This window comes from Corythoichthys intestinalis, chromosome 13 (assembly GCF_030265065.1).
Source record: "Corythoichthys intestinalis isolate RoL2023-P3 chromosome 13, ASM3026506v1, whole genome shotgun sequence".
Lineage (NCBI taxonomy): Eukaryota > Metazoa > Chordata > Actinopteri > Syngnathiformes > Syngnathidae > Corythoichthys > Corythoichthys intestinalis.
The window spans coordinates 13,546,660-13,567,717 of NC_080407.1; the positions used below are offsets into that span (position 1 = coordinate 13,546,660).

Genomic DNA, 21,058 nt, shown 5'->3' on the forward strand with positions numbered 1-21,058 from the left:
ACCCCTGGTCTATTGCTTATATCGCTGTTTGAAGGGCTTTGTATGGCGGCCGTATGGAGCGCTGCCACCGATGTTCTCGGTGTGACGTATCACTTCCGGGTTCCTCCCCTTTCAGGCTCGAACTTCGGAAACGCGATTATTTTGTCAAATATACAACATATAAATTTTTTCATGTTTTTTTTTTGTTGGACAATGTTTAATTACTTTAATTGTGACCCTATTTGGCATGTTATGAAATTACTTCACATTACAGCTTTAATATACCTGTGAAAGTTTTGTAGCTATCCATGGTGCTGAAAGTAGAATTTCTCTTCATCCTCTGAATGAGTTCGTCTAAAAATGGTTGTTGGATTTTTGGGGCGTGGCTGGTCGGTGACGCCATCTGGATGACGCCATACTCGCTACTAAATGGAAGGCGGCGGTAAATGAAGGTGCCAAGTGCGTCTCCCACTCCGACGGGATAGTTCAGCTTCTTTTCCAAAGACTGCTGGTTCTTTGCTTTGACTCGTGTGGTAAGTTGAATCCTTCGATTGATCAGACTTAAAAGACAGCCCAAAGTGAGGAAAAGTTGACTTGTCCCGCAGAAGACAACCTGGGCAGATGATGCTGTCGTCCCTTAAGACACTTCTGCTGCTGTCGGTCCTGTGCACGCCGTCGTCCAGCCTATGCCTCCGCCTGGTCCACGGCCGCGCCGACGTCCTGTGCGAGCGGCAGATGGCCGGCGGCTTCTCCCCGGAGGACGGCTGGAGCTCCCTGCTGCGCTCCTCAGCAGAGCTCCTGGCCGCCTCCGGGTCCGAGGAGTCGGCGAGCCGAGAGAAAAGGACTTTTAACCCGGCGCGCTCGCGCTTCCAGAGTCCGGCCAAACTAAGGAACGTCGGCAAGAAGGAGCATCGGAGCTGGCGCTACCTGTCGCTGGATGTGCCCACCTATATCATGAACGTGCGCCTCACGAAGGCCAAAGAACAGCAACTGCGCAAACAGTTGGACGCGAACGCGCTGCTGCTTGCTAGTATTGGACGGAGAAAATGATCCGCTCGGCTCGGCTTTTGGAACTATTCATCACTTGTTCATAATTTACATTGCATTATTATTGGTGCCTCACTGAGGATAAAAAAAATAATTTTTAGCACCGTAAAGTCAACAAAACATCTTTTAACTCACGTGCTGACATTGACGCTTATAGACGTCCATTCCTTTTTGACCAGTAGAGATGCCAGACCCTCCCAGTCAAAAAGAACTGGACGTTGCTGTCGATTGCACCGAAACATGATTGTTGTGTATAATCTTAATCTTGTATTGTTGGAAAAATCTCCCCACACAAATTGAGAAATGCATGGGAATATCTTTGAATGTGCGCTCGTCAGATGTTATTTTTATATACTAAAATAATTATTTTCCCCAAATAAAGCAGATCCAACAAACTACAGTTCCTCTTTTTGACGTCTTTCATATTTATTTTTGGAACCAAGATAAATCACGAAATAATATGTGTACTTTGTGCGTTTCGTTTTGGAACTTTTTCAAAGTATGAGATTTATGTTGCAATGCTGTCCTCTTGTGGGGATGTGGGAGAACTGCAGGTGGGAAGAAACAGTTCGGTGAGGACATGCGCTTAAATGTTTAAATCAAAGTTGTTAATAATCTCTTAACTATCCAGGAATGCAAAAAAAAAAAATAAACCTTTGTCTTAAGACCACTCAACATTGTCTGTCTAAATAAATAAAATATAACTGAAAAACCTTAGTCAGCGATTTAACCCTTAGATGCATGAGTGGGTCAAAAATGACCCGGTGAGGTTGTTTTCTTGAAATATCTTCGGAATGAAAATTTGTTATCAATTTATATTACAGCTATTCCTCAAAAACATGTTCTTGATATAATGCCATTCAAATTTTTGATGAACTTTTTATACATTTGAAGAAATTGTCATTTTTGTATTACTCCCCTAAACTTCCACAAGTGGGTCAAAAATGACCCACATGCATTTTCTATGGAATCCAATGGGAATCTTTCATTCTTATCAACTTTGGCTCTCAGGAATAAATTTACTGTGCACCACACAGACTAAGTATGTAAAAAGTAACATCCCTTAAGAAGATCATTTCACACAGCAAGAGCTGATACGTGTACTGTAAGTATTATATCCATTTATGTGTGTCTTTCATGACACTTTATTATTATTTATCAACAAATTAACCTACTTCATAACTAGCTAGCTAACTGAGGCTAGGTTCATACCGAAGGTCCTAATGCACAATTCCGATTTTTTGTCATATCTGTTTTTTTGGCGTACCAGTTCAGACTGCCTTTGTCCATTTAGCCTGTTCAAGTATCACACACGCGCTCTAATTTGCAGTCCGAGATGCGCTGAGCAAACTGGCCCTTATTCGAGGGAGCATTGGAGCAGAGAGAAAACTGAGCATTGTCAGGCTTATTCTGAACCCATTTTATTTTTTTATGACTTGTCAAGCCCGCTTCTTCCCCAAAAGCCGCTTTCAAGCTAGGCGCTAACGCTATGCAAAGCTGCACCGCTACCGTAGCACCCTGTCTCTCTCGCTCTTTGCTGATTTTAATTGCTGCATGAATTCCAATTAGGGGGACTTGACAGTTCGGACTGCAGCCACATTCTGGAAAAATGTGGCCCGGATGGGATTTTTAACCACATATGAAAGTTACCTGGATTGAATTTGAAAATGGTTCACTTTTATGCAACTTTTCCCGTTCAGTCGAGTCGGAAAAACACGAAAAAATCGGATTTGTGCAAGATTTACAGCTGAAATGGTCCTACAGATGTTGGATGATGGAGAGGCAATGACGGGGTTGGACTCAAGTCTCCGAAATTTCTGATAATGAGGACCCAGACTATTGTCCAGGTGGCAGTGGCAGTTGTCCACCTGGAAATCCAACTGAACAGGATCAATCTGACTCATAAGATTCCACTTATGTGTCCTTTGAAGAAGAAAGTGTCCAAATCATGGCCAACAGAATTAGTTGGTAGGGCTCTTACTAGAGAAATTACCTCCCACCCAGGCCAGAACACAGAGCCACAATATCCTCAGAAATCGGTCAGTGCCTCCACAAGGGTTTAGCACCGCTGTCTTACCAAAAAGATGCATGGGAGCGCTTCATCATTGATGATAAAATACAAGGATACAAGGATTTTTTTAAAATGTTAATTGAATCATAAAGATATTTCAAGCATGAAATAATTCTTGTGTACCCCTAAATATCATACTAATTAATATACAAGTGATTATTCGTCACCAAAATGGCATAAAAACACATTAGTTCTAATATGGGTCATTTTTGACCCACTTATGGAAGAGTGTGGGGTTCAGTAACTTGTGCATCTAAGGGTTAAAAAAAAAAAAAAAATTAAATGGAGCCTTCCCTCAGGTTGCTTTTGTCCACAAGAACAGCCACACTCAACAAAAAAATGAAAGCTCCTTTGAACTGCTTTAAGACCACATAAATAAAATGAAAATGAAACTTGGGGAGAAAGGGTAAGCTTCACTTCACTCCATTTCTCACAGTTTAATTAACGTTAACAAACATATAGGAGGACATTTCTCTCTAAGCAGCTTCCTACTCAAGCCGATTACCAAGTTCACAGTTTAATGTTATGCTAACTCTGATGCAGGTCGGACTGATAGTAGCAAAATTAGTGGTGTGTTCCCCACCGCCATAGCATTTTTACATTACTTACAGTGGCTGCTGCTGGCCGAAAAACAACTTCGAATATCCCTCCTCTTCTACAGGGGCGGAGAAGGCGGCATGTTGTCTGTGTTGGGGCTGTGTGCGTGTGTGTTTGGTCAAGTCATCAGCCAATCAAAGGTGCGTTTTAAGGGGGGGTAGTATGGTAGAGGTAAGTCTATTCTTACAACATATGGGAAGACAGGATAGCACTAAAAATGTTCGCGAAACCCCATCTCGGATGGCCGAATGGTTAAGAGTAGTTACCGCCACCCAAGCAAGTGTACAATGATATTGTAGACATTGTCTTTAACCATTAGACCACTGATGTCATTCGGAGAGTCAGCAATGTTTTGTGTCTATGGAGGGTTGTTTATCCACTTAAAATCCATTTTCATATAGTAAGACACTACCACAGAAATTAATTGCCGATATAAGGATTTTAGTTATTATAGAATTGTCTGTTGTATAACCATATTGCTGTCATACACTGTAAATAAAAAAATCGTTAATATATTTTTCTCTAGTTTTCATTCTCATGATATAATAATTTTCAATAGACAGTGCATTTTGTGTCATGAGCGCCAATGGATATTAAAGGGCGGGAAACTAAATACAGTCAAAGTTTTTTAAAACCCAAGAAGTCAGCGTGTAGTTATTGTTTTATCAAGTTTATTCTCGTTTTACATGACCGCAATGTTACATGTTACAAGCGACAAAATTTAAAGTAATAACATATAACCAGGGGTGAAAGTGGGCCAGAACGGTCACGAACGCAGTTCCGGTATAAGATTCAGGGCCGGAATGCTGTTCCGGTATAATATTCAGGGCCGGTCAAAACTGTCAAAACGCTATGTAAAAAAAAAAAAAAAAATGCTTAGCTGCCACACATGCATTTCATCTCCAAGAAGAAAACAATCTACCAACATCAGATTTGCATACACAATACATAATCACACAAGCGTAATTCATTTCCACCTATATTTATTATTTATTTTATTCCACGGACGGCATGGAGGTTTCCCCAGCTGCTGCAGTTATCTGAGTCTGATGATGAGTTACGTCAATGCGCGAATGCATGCCGCAAAGCAAAACGCGTGGACTCATTTATCCGTTCAATTGGCTGACATACTGACATGTGATCAGCAGAGATAGTTAGCTCTGATTGGTTCAAATGTGCATGTTTTCTGGAACAGCAAAAAATGCGACAGATGCGACAAAAAAGGGCAATGCAACACAAAATGGATCAAATCTTTAAGAGCAACGAAAGAGTTGAGGAGGCTTATTCATCATATTAGATGTTTTTACTCTGATGGGGAGGTTCAGAACATGTTAGCTGTCAATTGGACTTATATTTGTTCATTTATGTTAGGTTACTTATTCATTTCCTTATGATTTAAAAAAAAAAAAAAAATCAATGTTTGCACGATCATCAAAATATATTCCATTTCACTCTGCATACTATAAGTCATTTGTACTTATTTTTCTCAATGTATATTGCTTATATCTTTGTTAATTTAATTATTTATTTTTTTTAAAAAGGAAATTTTTACATTTACTTCAATTTGAATATACATCCTATGTTCTTTATTAGTTAAAATTGAGATTTGGCATTTATTATGTGAGGAAATGAGGGAAAATAAAAATTAGGTGAAGGGGGTTGTGGTTATTGCTGTTTTTGTTAACTTTTCTTTTACAAGTCAAAAAATTTTTAATTTTGAATGAAAATCCGTTTTTGTATGTGTTATAGAAATAACTGCTAAAACGGTTTTCTTTGCATTTCAGTAGTTGAAGAGGTTTGCCCCCCGCCCCCCGCCCAAAAAAAAAAAAAAATTCTGGCTCTGTGGCGACCTTTACGTTAGGCCAGTGCTTCTCAATTATTTTCTGTTACGCCTCCCCCCAGAAAGACCTAAACGTTTCGCGCCCCCCCAAATCTTCCGCGACTGTAAATTGTATCATTTGCCTATAAATTATTATTATAAGTACACCTCTGCATAACATTGTGTACTTTTTAATATCAAAGAAAAAATATACAGCCCAATTTACAATAAAGTATAGAAAAGACTTGAAGTGCATCACTTTGCCTGAATTAATTAAAAAAAAAAAAAAAAAGTCACATCCAATCTGTAAAAATACATTCATGGTACATTTTTTGACCATTTAATAGTGAAAAATAAAATTTAATGGAATCAATAATAATAAATTCAAATAACCATTTTTCCAAAAATACAAAAGTTAATCGAACAAAAACAACAGTGTCATTGGACAGTGGGACCATTTTTATTTTTGCTATTTTGCACTGAGCAACTTGGTATGTCACATTATATGATGCTAACAGTGCTGGCTGGTTTACCTATGTAACACTGCGAAACAAAGCGGGACGGTTGTTGGCATTATTTGGAACGTCTTGGCTGAAAAAAAAATCAAGTGGCTTATCAATGTGAGTGGGGTCTAATGTTTATAGGTGACATGTTAATGGATGTGGCTTTCTGCTGTCTGTTGCAAACATTTTTAGACACAGACTGGTCTTTTCTCATCTCCCACTGTATTAAAAGTCAAAGCCAAACGTCATTTCCTTGTCTTAGCTCTTCATATCTCCAGTGCTCTTTGCTGTGTGCTCTTGTTTTGTTCAAAAATACTGCGCACACTTTGAAAATAATACATTACTCTACTATGGTAAAAAAAAAAGTATGTTCCCCGAGGTCACATGTGCCACCCCTGGCATCGCTCTGCGCCCCCCTAGGGGTTCCGGCAAGAAATTCTATCCACTTTCAGCCACTGGTAGGCAGTCTTTAGACAACGCAGACGGAAGTCAAGTAGTGATTGACTTTCACTAAAAATAGTCTTAACACGCTGAATTCTTGACGGATTTTCAAAAGCTTTTTGTTTTGGCAAGCCATATTTACCTGGCTATGATCCAAACTGAATGTTTGAATGAAATCTAAACTTCTATCAGTCTTCTTCTTCTGTCCTAAAATGGCCACCAATCGGAGAAGTCAGCCCTTTGCTATTTGGCACAAACACGCCATCTTTTATTCTTATAATATATCCATTAAGGTGACAGATTCAAACATGGCTGCCTCCATGCTGAGTAGTGCCGACCTAAAAACTGATGTTATATCCAAACCAACTGTAGTATTTTGTTAATATTTATTTTCATTTGGCATTTTTATAACTCGCGATGGCAGTGTCACTAGCTGCAGCCTCGAGTTGTAAGATAAGACTGCGGCTTTCCCGGTGCAGGACGCTGTGCAGTAAACCGCCAGAGAATGGGTCGCCTTCGGCCCTGGAACCGAGACCCCGGAAGGACCCCAGCGCCCGCTCCGTGCTCCTGTTCCCCGGCCAGGGTAGCCAGTTCGTGGGCATGGGTCGCGGTCTTTTGCGGTATCCCAACGTGCCGGAGATGTTCGAGGCGGCCAAGAAGATCCTCGGCTACGATCTGCTGTCATTGTGCCTGAACGGCCCCGAAGAGGAGCTCACCAAGACGGTTCACTGCCAGCCGGCTGTGTTCGTCACCTCGCTCGCGGCCGTCGAAAGGCTCAACCACCAAAACCCCAAAGTAAAATTAACACATTAAGCTACCAAAACCACTACATTAATAACAAAAGTTCACAAATTATCATTTGTACAGTTCTTGAGGCTTAATATCTTGTTACAATTCTGATTTTCTGTTAATACTGAGAGTGGCTTACAATTATCTAACACATTTTTTTGTTTTGCACATTAATTTAGTGCATTTATTTTCTTTTTTGTAATTCAAGTCAAGTAATATTAGTAAATCTTTTCCACAAATTAAATATTAAACTGAGAAATAATAATTCAAATACTAGATAGTTGCAGTAATAAGTACCGTAATTTTCGGACTATAAGCCGCTACTTTTTTCCCTCATTTTGAATCCTGCGGTTTATAGTCCAGTGCGGCTTATTGGTTAATAGGTAACACTTTATTCATCGGCGGCGTCATAAGACTGCCACAAGATCGTCATAATTATGAGATGACACTATCATGGGCATTAATGAATGCTTATGACATATTTCATTTAGTATCATGCAGCAAACTATGTCACTAAGACCATTTGTTTCCAGCTCGGATCTTTTGCATCCATTCATAAGTGATATAATTTGCTGGCTGGCACAAAATGACACCTGTCATAAGTATGATGATGGTCTTATGACAGTCTTATGGCACCACTGTCAAATACAGTGCTACTATATACCATAACTAGCAATTAGTGAAACAACTGGAGCAGTAACTGAAGAAAAAATTATCAAAGAACATGAATTTTGATTGTTATTTACATCTTTGGCGCTGCAATGCATGATAGGAGGCATGCTGGACAACAACAGTATTGACAGCAGGTGGCAGCAAAGGTTGACTGTCTCCCCCAAGAAAACAGTGATGGCCAAATGAAGCGAGAACAATGAAGGCCAAATGAAGCTCCTTGAAGCAATGAAGCTTTGCAGCCAATTGTTTCAAAGCTTCATGGTGGTTCATTTGCTCATGCTGTCAAATTAAGTGTTACCTGTTTATATCTTTATGTGTAACTATCCCATACTACAGTGAGGATAGCTGTGGCTTATGGTCCAGTGCGGCTTATCTATGAACAAATGCAGTTTTTGTGTCAAATTTGGTGGGTGGCGGCTTATAGTCAGGTGCGCCCTATAGTCCAGAAATTACAGTAAATCAGTGGTAGAAGTAATACTAATGCCTTGCTTTAACCAACAAATACAATTTTGAATAAAATGCACTGATTAGTTCTGAAAATGTTTGCATTTGTGTTGCCAGGCTATCGAGATGTGTGTCGCCGCTGCCGGCTTCAGCGTGGGCGAATTTGCCGCGCTAGTCTTTTCCGGCGCCATGAGCTTCGCTGGAGGTAAAAGTGCTCAAAGCCCTGAGCCAGGCATGAAAATCTCTCACCGTTTGGCAAAATTTGCCGTTTTACTGCTACTTTTTTCCTTCATTTTGAATCCTGCGGCTTATAGTCCAGTTCGGCTTATTTGTTGATTTATATTTTTTAATAGGTAACACTTTATTTGACAGCGGCGTCATAAAACCGTCATAATTATGATATAACGCAATCATGGCCATTACTGAATGCTTATGACATGTCATTAAGTGTCATCTGGCAAATTATGTCACGAACACCATACAGTGGGGCAAATAAGTATTTAGTCAACCACCAATTGTGCAAGTTCTCCTACTTGAAAAGATTAGAGAGGCCTGTAATTGTCAACATGGGTAAACCTCAACCATAAGAGACAGAATGTGGGGGAAAAAAACAGAAAATCGCATTGTTTGTTTTTAAAGAATTTATTTTCAAATTAGACTGGAAAATAAGTATTTGGTCACCTTCAAACAAGCAAGAATTAAACTGTCAGAGAGCTCTAACTTCTTCTAACGAGGCTCCACTCGTTACCTGTATTAATGGCACCTGTTTTAACTCATTATCGGTATAAAAGACACCTGTCCACGACTCAGTCAGTCACACTCTAAACTCCACAATGGTCAAGACCAAAGAGCTGTCGAAGGACACAAGAGACAAAATTGTAGACCTGCACCAGGCTGGGAAGACTGAATCTGCAATAGGTAAAAGGCTTGGTGTAAAGAAATCAACTGTGGGAGCAATTATTAGAAAATGGAAGACATACAAGACCACTGATAATCTCCCTCGATCTGGGGCTCCATGCAAGATCTCCCCCGGTGGCTTCAAAACGATAACAAGAACGGTGAGCAGAAATCCCAGAACCACACGGGGGGACCTAGTGAATGACCTACAGAGAGCTGGGACCACAGTAACAAAGGCTACTATCAGTAACACAATGCGCCGCCAGGGACTCAAATCCTGCACTGCCAGACGTGTCCCCCTGCTGAAGAAAGTACATGTCCAGGCCCGTCTGCAGTTCGCTAGAGAGCATTTGGATGATCCAGAAGAGGACTGGGAGAATGTGTTATGGTCAGATGAAACCAAAATAGAACATTTTGGTAGAAACACAGGTTCTCGTGTTTGGAGGAGAAAGAATACTGAATTGCATCCGAAGAACACCATACCCACTGTAAGCATTTGGGTGGAAACATCATGCTTTGGGCCTGTTTTTCTGCCAAGGGACCAGGACGACTGATCTGTGTAAAAGAAAGACTGAATGGGGCCATGTATCGAGAGATTTTGAGTGAAAATCTCCTTCTATCAGCAAGGGCATTGAAGATGAGACGTGGCTGGGTCTTTCAGCATGACAATGATCCCAAACACACAGCCAGGGCAACAAAGGAATGGCTTTGTAAGAAGCATTTCAAGGTCCTGGAGTGGCCTAGCCAGTCTCCAGATCTCAACCCCATAGAAAATCTGTGGAGGGAGTTGAAAGTCCGTGTTGCCCAACGACAGCCCCAAAACATCACTGCTCTAGTCTAGAGGAGATCTGCATGGACCAAAATACCAGCAACAGTGTGTGAAAAGCTTGTGAAGAGTTACAGAAAACGTTTGGCCTCCGTTATTGCCAACAAAGTGTACATAACAAAGTATTGAGATGAACTTTGGTATTGACCAAATACTTATTTTCCACCATGATTTGCAAATAAATTCTTTAAAAATCAAACAATGGGATTTTCTGTTTTTTTTCCCCACATTCTGTCTCATAGTTGAGATTTACTCATGTTGACAATAACAGGACTCTCTAATATTTTCAAGTGGGAGAACTTGCACAATTACTGGTTGACTAAATACTTATTTGCCCCATTGTATAGTCCAGCATGGATCTTTTACATCCATTCAAAAGTGAGATATTTTGCAAGATAACACTAAATGATATGTTATAAGCATTCATTAATGTCATAATTATGATTGTCTAATGACAGTCTTATGGCACCACTGTGTAAAGTGTTACCAAATACCATAACTAGCAATTAATGAAACAACTGGAACAGTAACTGAAGAAATAATTACAGGCATAAAAATCTCTCACCTTTTGGCAAAATTCACCGTTTTGAAGTCAAAAAGGGTGGCATACGTGAATTGTGTAGATCCGAGGAGAACATTTTTAAAGGCGGGGGGAGGGTTCGGGAGATTTTCTTTAATGTTAGACGCTCGGTATGCAAGCGGGGAAAGCGGCACAAAGTCAAAAAAGCGCACCAGAGTGGCCAAAACATTGACTTATTTCAACAAAACAAAGGAGGTACACCGTTGTGTCCTGTCTCTTCATTTCCGCGCTTGGCTGCACGTCGGCCGTGAATGAACACCTAAAGCGCCGTCACCCAGTTGTAATTTTGGAAGACGACAGGAGACAATTACAAGCTGGCAGATAGTTAGTTACATGGACTTACAAACTAACTAACGACCTGTTTTATTGAAGTTGCTATGCCTGTCGCGATATGCAATGAGTCCATTTATTGTACGGTAAATAAAAATAAGGCGGGCAATTTTCACGGCTGCGTTTTATCGTTGCGTAGGTGTACACATGCGTGTTGATGGCATATGAGACTCCAGTTCTTTTCACAGATGTTTACTGGTCATCAACATGCCATAGAATTAAAGTTCAGACATGCAAAATCAGGAAACACATCTATGTTAAACACAGTAAACGTTAGCATTGCTACATTGAGGCTAAAGGGGAAAAAAGACAACCTACTTTAGCCTGCTGTAAAACATTGGCAGTCTTCTCCAAAAACTTGCTGTTAAAAGGTGACATTTCAAACATGAAAAATCGCTGCTTAACCCCATTTGCAAACGAAAAAAATGAGTCGTTTGGGACAGCTCTAGTTGTAAAGTGTACTGGAACATATTTTCTCCACACCCTTCTCACCTTTTTTACCCCTGACCCATTTTCATGCCTGCCCTTAGCCCAGGGACATCCAGACTCCTTGTTTTTTTTCGCCCCCCAGCTTTGTACGCGGTGAAAGTGCGCGCTGAGGCCATGCAAGCGGCGTCAGAGCTGGCACCCAGCGGGATGATGTCGGTGGTGGGCAAAGCTCAGGCGAACTACAAACAAGCCTGCCTTGAAGCTCAGGAGCACTGTCGTTCTTTGGGCATTGAAGAGCCCGTGTGCGCTGTGGCAACGTACCTCTTCCCTAACGGTAGGGTGATCGCGGGACACCACCAGGCTTTGGACTATCTGCAGCAGAACGCTCGGCGCCTCCACTTCCTCAGGACCAAAATGCTACCCGTCGGCGGCGCCTTCCACACCGAGCTCATGAGCGCCGCTGCCGAGCCCTTGGCGGATGTTCTGCGTCAGCTGGAGGTGCGTCGCCCCGAGATCAATGTCTACTCCAACGTAGATGGCAAGCGTTACATGAGTGACAGTCACGTGCGGCGCCAGCTAACCCGCCAGCTCACAGCGCCTGTCAAGTGGGAGCAGACGCTGCACGAGATGTTCGAGCGGACCCGCGGCGAACGCTTCCCGCGCGCATACGAGGTCGGGCCCGGACGCCAGCTGGGCGCCACGCTGCAACGGTGCAACCGCAAGGCCTACGACGGCTATGTCCACGTGGACGCTGCCGAAGACGACGAACGGTGACGCAAAGAGGTGCGAATAATTCAGTGCGGTTGCCAGCAATTGATGTTATATCAATTTTGGCTGGGAAGGCGCGAAATACAACCCCTAGCAAAAAGTATGGAATCGCCAGTCTCGGACGAGCACTCACTCACATTTTATTATGTAGAACAAACTCAGATAAAAAGCTTGAAAAATAATGAATTAGTTCAAAAGTGCAACTCGTTAGCATTCAGAAACACAAAAAGAAATGAATAAAAAACATTGTGGTGGTCAGTAAATGTTACTTTTATAGAGCAAGTGCAGGGAAATATAGAATCACTCAATTCTGAGGAAAAATATATGGAATCATGAGAAACAAACAAAGAAATAACAATCAAAACACATCTCTAGTATTTAGTAGCACCACCTCTGGCTTTTATGACAGCTTGCAGTCTCTGAGGCATGGACTTGATGAGTGACAAACAGTATTTTTCAACTACCGGAATTTCCCGAATATAACACGCACTTTTTTTCCCCAAAATCAACTTGTAAAGTCATGGCGCGCAATATAGACGGGTACATGGATGGAGACAGAAGTATAAATGTATTATTTATGTATATGTATATCTATATAAATATATATATTAGGGCTGTCAAAATTATCGCGTAATTAATTTTTTAAATTAATCACGTTAAAATATTTGACGCAATTAACGCACAAATGCCCCGCTCAAACAGATTAAAATGACAGCACAGTGAAATGTGTACTTGTGTCTTCGGAGTTTTGCCGCCCTCTCCTGGCGCTTGGGTGCGACTGATTTTATAGGCTTCAGCACCCATGAGCATTGTGTAAGTAATTATTGACATCAACAATGGCGGGCTACTAGTTTATTTTTTGATTGAAAAATTTACAAATGTTATTAAAACGAAAGCATGAAGAGGGGTTTTAATATAAAATTTCTATAACTTGTACTAACATTTATTTTTTAAGAACTACAAGTCTTTCTATCCATGGATCGCTTTAACATCTTGTTGATTTATTGTAATAATAAAGAAATACAGTACTTATGTACCGTATGTTGAATGGATATATCCATCTTGTGTCTTATCTTTCCATTCCAACAATAATTTACAGAAAAATATGGCATATTTTATAGATGGTTTGAATTGCGATTAATTACGATTAATTAATTTTTAAGCTGTAATTTACTCGATTAAAAATTTTAATCATTTGACACGCCTAACATATATATATATATATATATATATATAAACCGATTTTTTTTATTGACACGGCCACATTGTGTTGAAGAAACGTATGCGGCGATCCGTTGCCGACTTTTACGGTACGTGACGTCACCATTTTGTTTCGGTAATACTTCACTCTGATCGGCCGAATGATTTCATCTGTGTTAAATTCTGCTTTTTTCCACTCTTCATAAAGCACAGAATTTAGTTTCTTGAACTCATTTGAGTCCACGTTTATTGCAGCTCCGCAACTCAGACCATAACAAACGTAACAACAGACTTCCTGTGTGTGTGTGTCCGTCAACTATATCTGTCCCTCGGGAAACTCAAACCCAAATAACAATAGTTCCTATTGTTACTGTCGTGTTGACAGCAATGAGCGCTCTCGGATTTCCGACTTACTTTCTCACTTTCATTTTACCGTATCAATCCATGGAAGAAACATTCATTCATCATGATGAAACGAGATAGTTATACAGCAGCCTTTAAAAGAAAAGTCATCTGTTTTGTTTTCTCCTAGATTCTGGTAAGTTGGAGAAGTTGTCAAATCATATTACTACCGTAAATATTGTCAGTTTATGGTAATGTTTTGAACTACCAATATGCTATGCTTGTGCTGTGTTTCACCAGTCAATAAAATGACATTTCTGTATCTGTACACGAGCTGTTTTCTTGTATTCTTCTATTTTTTGGTGCTAAAATTAGGGTGCGCGTTATAAACGGGTACAATAATTTTCCCTAGATTTTACAAGTAAATTTGGGGTGCGCATTATACACGGGTGCTCCTTATATTCGGGAAATTACGGTATTTGGTGCCAACTCTCTTTGATTGCAGTTGCCAGATCATCCTTGCAGGTCGGAGCCTTGCTGTGGACTATTTTTTTCAATTCCCACTACAGGTTTTCAATAGGGTTGAGATCTGGGCTATTTGCAGGCCATGACATTGACTGGATGAGTCTTTCTCCAAGGAATGCTTTAACAGTTTTAGCTCTGCGGCATGATGCATTGCCATCTTGGAAAATGATTTCATTATCCCCAAACATATTTTCAATTGAAGGGATAAGAAAACTGTCGAAAATTTCAATGGAAACTTGTGCATTTATTGAAGATTTAACCACAGCCATCTCCCCAGTGACTTTGCCTGACATGCAGCCCCATATCATCAAGGACTGAGGGAATTTGGATGTTTTCTTCAGGCAGTCATCTTTGTAAATCTCACTGGAATGGCACCAAACCAAAGTTCCAGCATTATCACCTTGTCAAGAATCTGCATTGGACAAGGTGATCGTTGTAAATCTCACTTGAACGGCACCAAACAAAAGTTCCAGCATCATCACCTTATCCAATGCTGATTCTTAACTCATCACTCAAAATAACCTTCATCCAGTCATTCAAAGTCCACGATTTCCTCTCCTTAGCCCATTGCAGTCTTGTTCTTTTCTGTTTAAGTGTCCATGATGGTTTCCTTTTAGCCTTCCTGTATGAAAATCCCATTTCCTTTCGGTGATTTTGAACAGTTCTGTCACATCCCTTGACTCCACCTTCCTCCCATTTCTTCTTCATTTGTCTTCTTGTACATCTTCTCTTTTCATGACATATGGCCTTTAGTTGTTTGTCATGACGTTTGGATGTCTTCCTCGGTCTACCAGTACGCTTAACTTCTACAACCTTGCCATGCTGTTTGTACTTGGTCCAGATTTTTGATACAGCTGACTGTGAACAGCCCACATCTTTGGCAATCACACGTGTAGCATTACCTTCTTCAAGAAGTTTGATAACCCTCTCCTTGGTGTCAAGAGACAACTCTCTTGTTGGAGCCTTGATTCTTGTGAATCCACTTGGTCCAGCAGCCCTCCAAGGTGTGATAACTGCACTGTTTTTAACTGCTGACTAACGAGCAGATCTAATCTGAGGCAGGGGCCCAATTAAGGAAAGGAAATCGACTGAGTGTGGCTGTATTTTCAACTCTAAATGGAGTGATTCCATATTTTTTCCCTGCTTTTGCTCTATAAAAGTAACATTTACTGACCACCACGGTGTTTTTTAATCATTTCTTTTAGTGTTTCTGAATGCCAAGGAGTTGCACTTTTAAACTAATTCATTGTTTTTTTTTCAAGCTTTCTATCCGAGTTTGTTCTACATAATAAAAAGTCTGAGTGGGTTCTCGTACGAGACTGGTGATTCCATACTTTTTTCTCGGGGATGGAGAGCGGCAATGTCTTCGTGATGATGTCTGATGAGCAGCAACAAAACTCACGAGCTCAAAGTAAAAGATACACGGCTATAGTCACGTCTTGAATTTGCAGTCAAGCCATTTTATTGGTGAAAAACAGAAAGTCCAGCTCCCTTCATGTTGTAAGAAAAGACAGACCAGTGTCCCAATACTTTTGAAAACACTTATAAATGTTACATACTAATTAAATAAAACCACAGGGAAATAATGTTTCTGCAAGGTGATAGGGAAAGGCAGATAGAAACAGTAGAAAAAAGTGACTTTTTTTTTGTCCAATTGGTACTTGTATAAAATATCAGCCAAAGTAAACAGCAAAAAAACAAAGTTGGTTAGATATTTTTTAGTCTTTTACGCCAAAAGGCCTGCTTATGGCTTGTTCCTCCAACCGAGAAGCAGAAGAGCTGCTATCATAAGGGCTCCGCCAGTGAGGTCGCAGCAACTTCCTGCTTTAAAAGTGGACACCTGGGACATGAATACACTGAATTAGAGATTTCAAAATTGAAAAATCACAAATTTAAATGGAAATTACCCAGAATGCACCGCTCTCTATCTGCAAACCCCACAGTGAACGCCGTCGCACATCCCTATGGAACAACAACACTTGAGTCTGCATTTAAAACGCATTGTCCATGCGCGTAAAGTTACCGGGTCCGCCGGTTTCTGGTTCGATTCCAGTCCAGCTCGTCGCCAACGGCAGCCAGCTGGCGACCTACAGCCCGCGCTGACCGGCTCGTGCGCCTAAAAGAAAAGTGAGAAGAAATACAGTGGGCCAAATAAGTATTTAGTAAACCACTAATTGTGCAAGTTTTCCCACTCGAAAATGTTAGAGAGGCCTGTAATTGTCAACATGGGTAAACCTCAACCATGAGAGACGGAATGTGTGTGGGGAGGGGTGACATAAAATCACATTGTTTGATTTTTAAAGAATTTATTTGCAAATCATGGTGGAAAATAAGTATTTAGTCAATACCAAAAGTTCTCTCTTCACAAGCTTTTAACACACTGTTGCTGGTATTTTGGCCCATTCCTCCATGCAGATCTCCTCTAGAGCCGTGATGTTTTGGGGCTGTCGTTGGGCATCACAGACTTTCAACTCCCTCCACAGATTTTCTACGGGGTTGAGATCTGGAGACTGGCTAGGCCACTCCAGGACCTTGAAATGCTTCTTGCGAAGCCACTCCTTTGTTCCCCTGGCTGTGTGTTTGGGATCATTGTCATGCTGAAAGACCCAGCCACGTCTCATCTTCAATGCCCTTGCTGATGGTTTTTCACTCAAAATCTCTCGATACATGGCCCTATTCATTCTTTCCTTTACACAGATCAGTCGTCCTGGTCCCTTTGCAGAAAAGCAGCCCCAACGCATGATGTTTCCACCTCCATGCTTCACAGTGGGTATGGTGTTCTTCGGATGCAATTCAGTATTCTTTCTCTTCCAAACACGTGAACCTGTATTTCTACCAAAAAGTTCTATTTTGGTTTCATCTGACCATAACACATTCTCCCAGTCCTCTTCTGGATCATCCAAATGCTCTCTAGCGTACCGCAGACGGGCCTGGACGTGTACTTTCCTCAGCAGGGGGACACGTCTGGCAGTGCAGGATTTGAGTCCCTGGCGGGGCATTGTGTTACTGATAGTAACCTTTGTTATTGTGGTCCCAGCTCTCTGTAGGTCATTCACTAGGTCCCCCTGTGTGGTTCTGGGATTTTTTCTCACAGTTCTTGTTATCATTTTGACGCCACGGAGTGAGATCTTGCATTGAGCCCCAGATCGAGGGAGATTATCAGTGATCTTGTATGTCTTCCATTTTGTAATAATTGCTACCACATTCGATTTCTTTACACCAAGCGTTTTACCTATTGCAGATTCAGTCTTCCCAGCCCGGTGCAGGTCTACAATTTTGTCTCTGGTGTCCTTCGACAGCTCTTTGGTCTTGCCCATAGTGGAGTTTAGAGTGTGACTGACTGAGTTTGTGGACAGGTGTCTTTTATACTGATAATGAGTTAAAACAGGTGCCATTAATGCAGGTAACGAGTTGAGCCTCGTTAGTCCTCGTTAGAAGATGTTAGACCTCTTTGACAGCCAGAAATCTTGCTTGTTTGTAGGTGACCAAATATTATTTTTCACTGTAATTTGGAAATAAATTCTTTAAAAATCAAACAATGTGATATTCTGTTTTTTTTTCCCACATTCTGTCTCTCATGGTTGAGGTTTACCCATGTTGACAATTACAGGCCTCTCTAATCTTTTCAAGTAGGAGAATTTGCGCAATTGGTGGTTGACTAAATACTTATTTGCCCCACTGTAGGCCATTTCGAACATGATTCTGACCAATATGCGATGAAAAGTAGTGCACCCGCCCCACTGTAGGCCATTTTGAACATGATTCTGACCAATATGCGATGAAAAGTAGTGCACCCATCCCAGTATCGGTGCCGATATGATATAAAAATAGTACAATATATCGTTTAAAACCTTAGGTTAGCGTCTAACAGTTGTCCTGCGATGTCATCACCAGGTCCTGCCTGGGGGGTCCTCGACACGACGACTGCGCGTCTCGGCTCTCGTGTTTGCTCCACCATGATGTCGGCTGCAATCATACCAAATATGCAGAGTACACTCATGTGCGTGTGTAACGTTCACAAACAGGCTGTGTCAACAGCGAAGATGGCGGCCTTGTCCTGACCAAACAGGCTTGTCGAGAAAGGTGACATCATGCGTTGACTCCGGCGCAACAGTTGTAGGTCGCCAACACGACTTTATTAAACCTACCACTTTTTTATTTGGATGTTGAATAAATAAATGTTTTTTTTTTATTAACTTTATGCAATACTGCTTTTTTTTTAATGTACATGCATTAGTCTCCTCAAGCATTTCCTGTCTGTTAATGCAAATTCTCCATTTCCATAATTCAACGACTCCTCATGACCCAGTCATGTTTGACTTCAAAAGATTTTTACTTTTAATCATACTAGTTGTATTATAACAACCTAAAATTTCAAATCTAGGGTAATATTAGTTATGCACTTTGGGTTTATTGTCACGATTACACAAACTCAACGCTGATGTGTAAACAAAGGTCATTTTCAACATCCGTATGAACTTTGTTTACATTCCACACAAAATTAAAAATGCTTTAAAATGAACTTTATGATCAACGATCAAAAGTGAGTGTAAACAGGTAGAAAAACATACCTTGTCAATATGGACGCCGCCCTGTTGGAAAAACAAAAAACACAGTAAAATTATGTTTTAAAGTACAGAAAAATCATTTTTGGATATGATTTTATTCTTCAACTTACAGCAGCGTCCTTTAATCTGGTTGCTGTCGGATAACTGCCGAGAGCTGGCTTGGCCACGCCTTTACTAGTTCATTAGGAGGAGGAAGCGAAGGAGGGAAAAAAACAACACAGGTCAGGTGCACTACAGGTTAGCAGGCTGATATAATTTGAATGACTTTTTTTTTATTTGAATTTAATTTAAAATGTTCAATTAGCAGCTTCAAAATGAAAATACTTTAAGACAACATTTCACACACCTAAAACTTAAACTGTAATTAATATACATTTGTATGTTCTAGGGCTGTCAAAATTATCGCGTTAACGGGCGGTAATTATTTTTTTAAATAAACACGTTAAAATATTTGACGCAATGAATTTTATAGCCATTTATAGCCATTTTGAGTTATGTTATATGAAAAATAATTAATCAGGATTTTGTAAGGGAACGACTTTGGAGACTCATATATGGATAAGGTAGGTGCCTGTTTCTGTTTTAGGTCGGGAACAGTTTTGGTTTTGAAAATATTTCTAAGTTTTTGAGTATAGGCCCCCTACGTATCGGCTAGGTATTGTGCCGAAAAATAGCCACCCCGCGTGAAATGTCCCCCCTGACGGGAATGCTTATTTATAACGCTTTATCGAGTGTTTATTTTATTTATTTAGTTGTTTGTTTATTATTGAGCGCCCACACGTCACTCCTACAAACAGCTTTTTCTTACCAATCGATGGACATGGAAACGATTTTCTTGTACCGTGAATATGTATTATTTTACTATGCTTGAACTAATAAATGTCATACCTGTGTGATCGACATTGGGATATGGTCGTGAAAACATGTAGACTAATACATTTCTGTTCAAAGATGGTTATGTGGCCCAGTCCACGATTTGTTACTAAAATATAGCCCTAGTATTTTGTGTAATTTATTTATTTAAAACTGGGTTTATAGTCGTAAATCCATTACTGTAATGCGTCCATGAAAACATTTGATGTTTTCACCTCAATAAAGCATTATAAATAGTCGTTCCCGTCAGGGGGGACATTTCACACGGGGCAGCTATTTTTCGGCACCACACCGGTGCCCCGTGTCATGTCAATATATTATGAAGTCTATGGATTAAACCACTTGAATTTACTTTTTGTTACAATAATATAGAGGTAGATTTGTGTCTTTATTATTCAATCAAATAAAAAGTGCCCTGCATTGGGCTTGGACTCCAGCAGAATCCGATGGCTGGATGGAGCCCTGGTGGCCATTAGTCTTGCCTCATACTTTTATGCCATTGGCGTCGTCACCTGCTACTCAAACATGCCGGAAGTAGCGTTGAAGTTGAATCTTTGTGTCAAAATGATTCAATCGAAAAAAAGTGCCTTCAAAACTTTTTCTGCTTCAAAAAAAAAAAGTGCGTTCAGAACTTTTTCCACTTTAAAAAAAAAAAAAAAAAAAAAAGAGTTTACTACTTTTTGCTTTTCAAAAAAAGTGACACTTCAATGAAAAAAAATATATTTCAAATAAAAAATATATTTTCAAAAAAATGTATTTCTGCAAATGATTTTTTTCTTTGATTAAAAATAGTTTTTTGATTAAAGCAACTTATATTGCGATTGAATGATTTAGACACAAATGTCCTTCTAATATGACTCAAACACAAAAAAGATTGCTTCAATCAAAGAAAACAGTTTGAATGAAAAATAAAGTGTTCAAATGCGAATTTTTGAGTCTCAAATATTTTTTCACATTCAAACCTTTTTTTTCTACGATCGATTTTTTAAAATTTTTGATTGAAGTGATTTTTCTTTTGAAAATATATATATATATTTTTTGAAGCAACTTATTTTTGATTGAATAGTAAAGACACAAATGTCCTAGCCAAATTGTGGTCCAAACACAAAATTAAATGACTTCAATCAAAAATCAAAGAAAAATAGTTTTCAAATATATTTTTTTGAGTTTCAAATTAATTTTTGCATTCAAACACATTTTTTTGGATTGAAGTTACTTTTTCTTCGATTGAAAATATGTATTTTGATTGAAGCAACTTTTTTTTGCTTGAATAGTAGAGACACAAATCTACCTCTATACAATATCCCCCTCTAGTGGAAGACTAGTGAAGTTGTTTAGCTAGACCGGAAGTCCGAGGA

General features: G+C 40.0%; 2 protein-coding genes across 2 annotated transcripts; both read left to right on the forward strand.

Moving 5' to 3' along the window:
• The first annotated feature begins 468 nt into the window (after nt 1-468).
• Nucleotides 469-1,360, forward strand: ucn3l (urocortin 3, like). The gene is made up of 2 exons (XM_057856308.1): nt 469-512; nt 585-1,360. The coding sequence occupies exon 2, from the start codon at nt 601-603 to the stop codon at nt 1,027-1,029; it is 429 nt and encodes a 142-aa protein (XP_057712291.1). The 5' UTR covers nt 469-512; nt 585-600; the 3' UTR covers nt 1,030-1,360.
• Nucleotides 1,361-6,758: 5,398 nt separating this feature from the next.
• On the forward strand, nt 6,759-18,300 carry mcat (malonyl CoA:ACP acyltransferase (mitochondrial)). The gene is made up of 4 exons (XM_057855273.1): nt 6,759-7,252; nt 8,480-8,567; nt 11,567-12,207; nt 18,154-18,300. Exons 1-3 carry the CDS (start codon nt 6,875-6,877, stop codon nt 12,196-12,198), a joined length of 1,098 nt encoding a protein of 365 aa, XP_057711256.1. The 5' UTR covers nt 6,759-6,874; the 3' UTR covers nt 12,199-12,207; nt 18,154-18,300.
• The last annotated feature ends 2,758 nt before the right edge of the window (nt 18,301-21,058 follow it).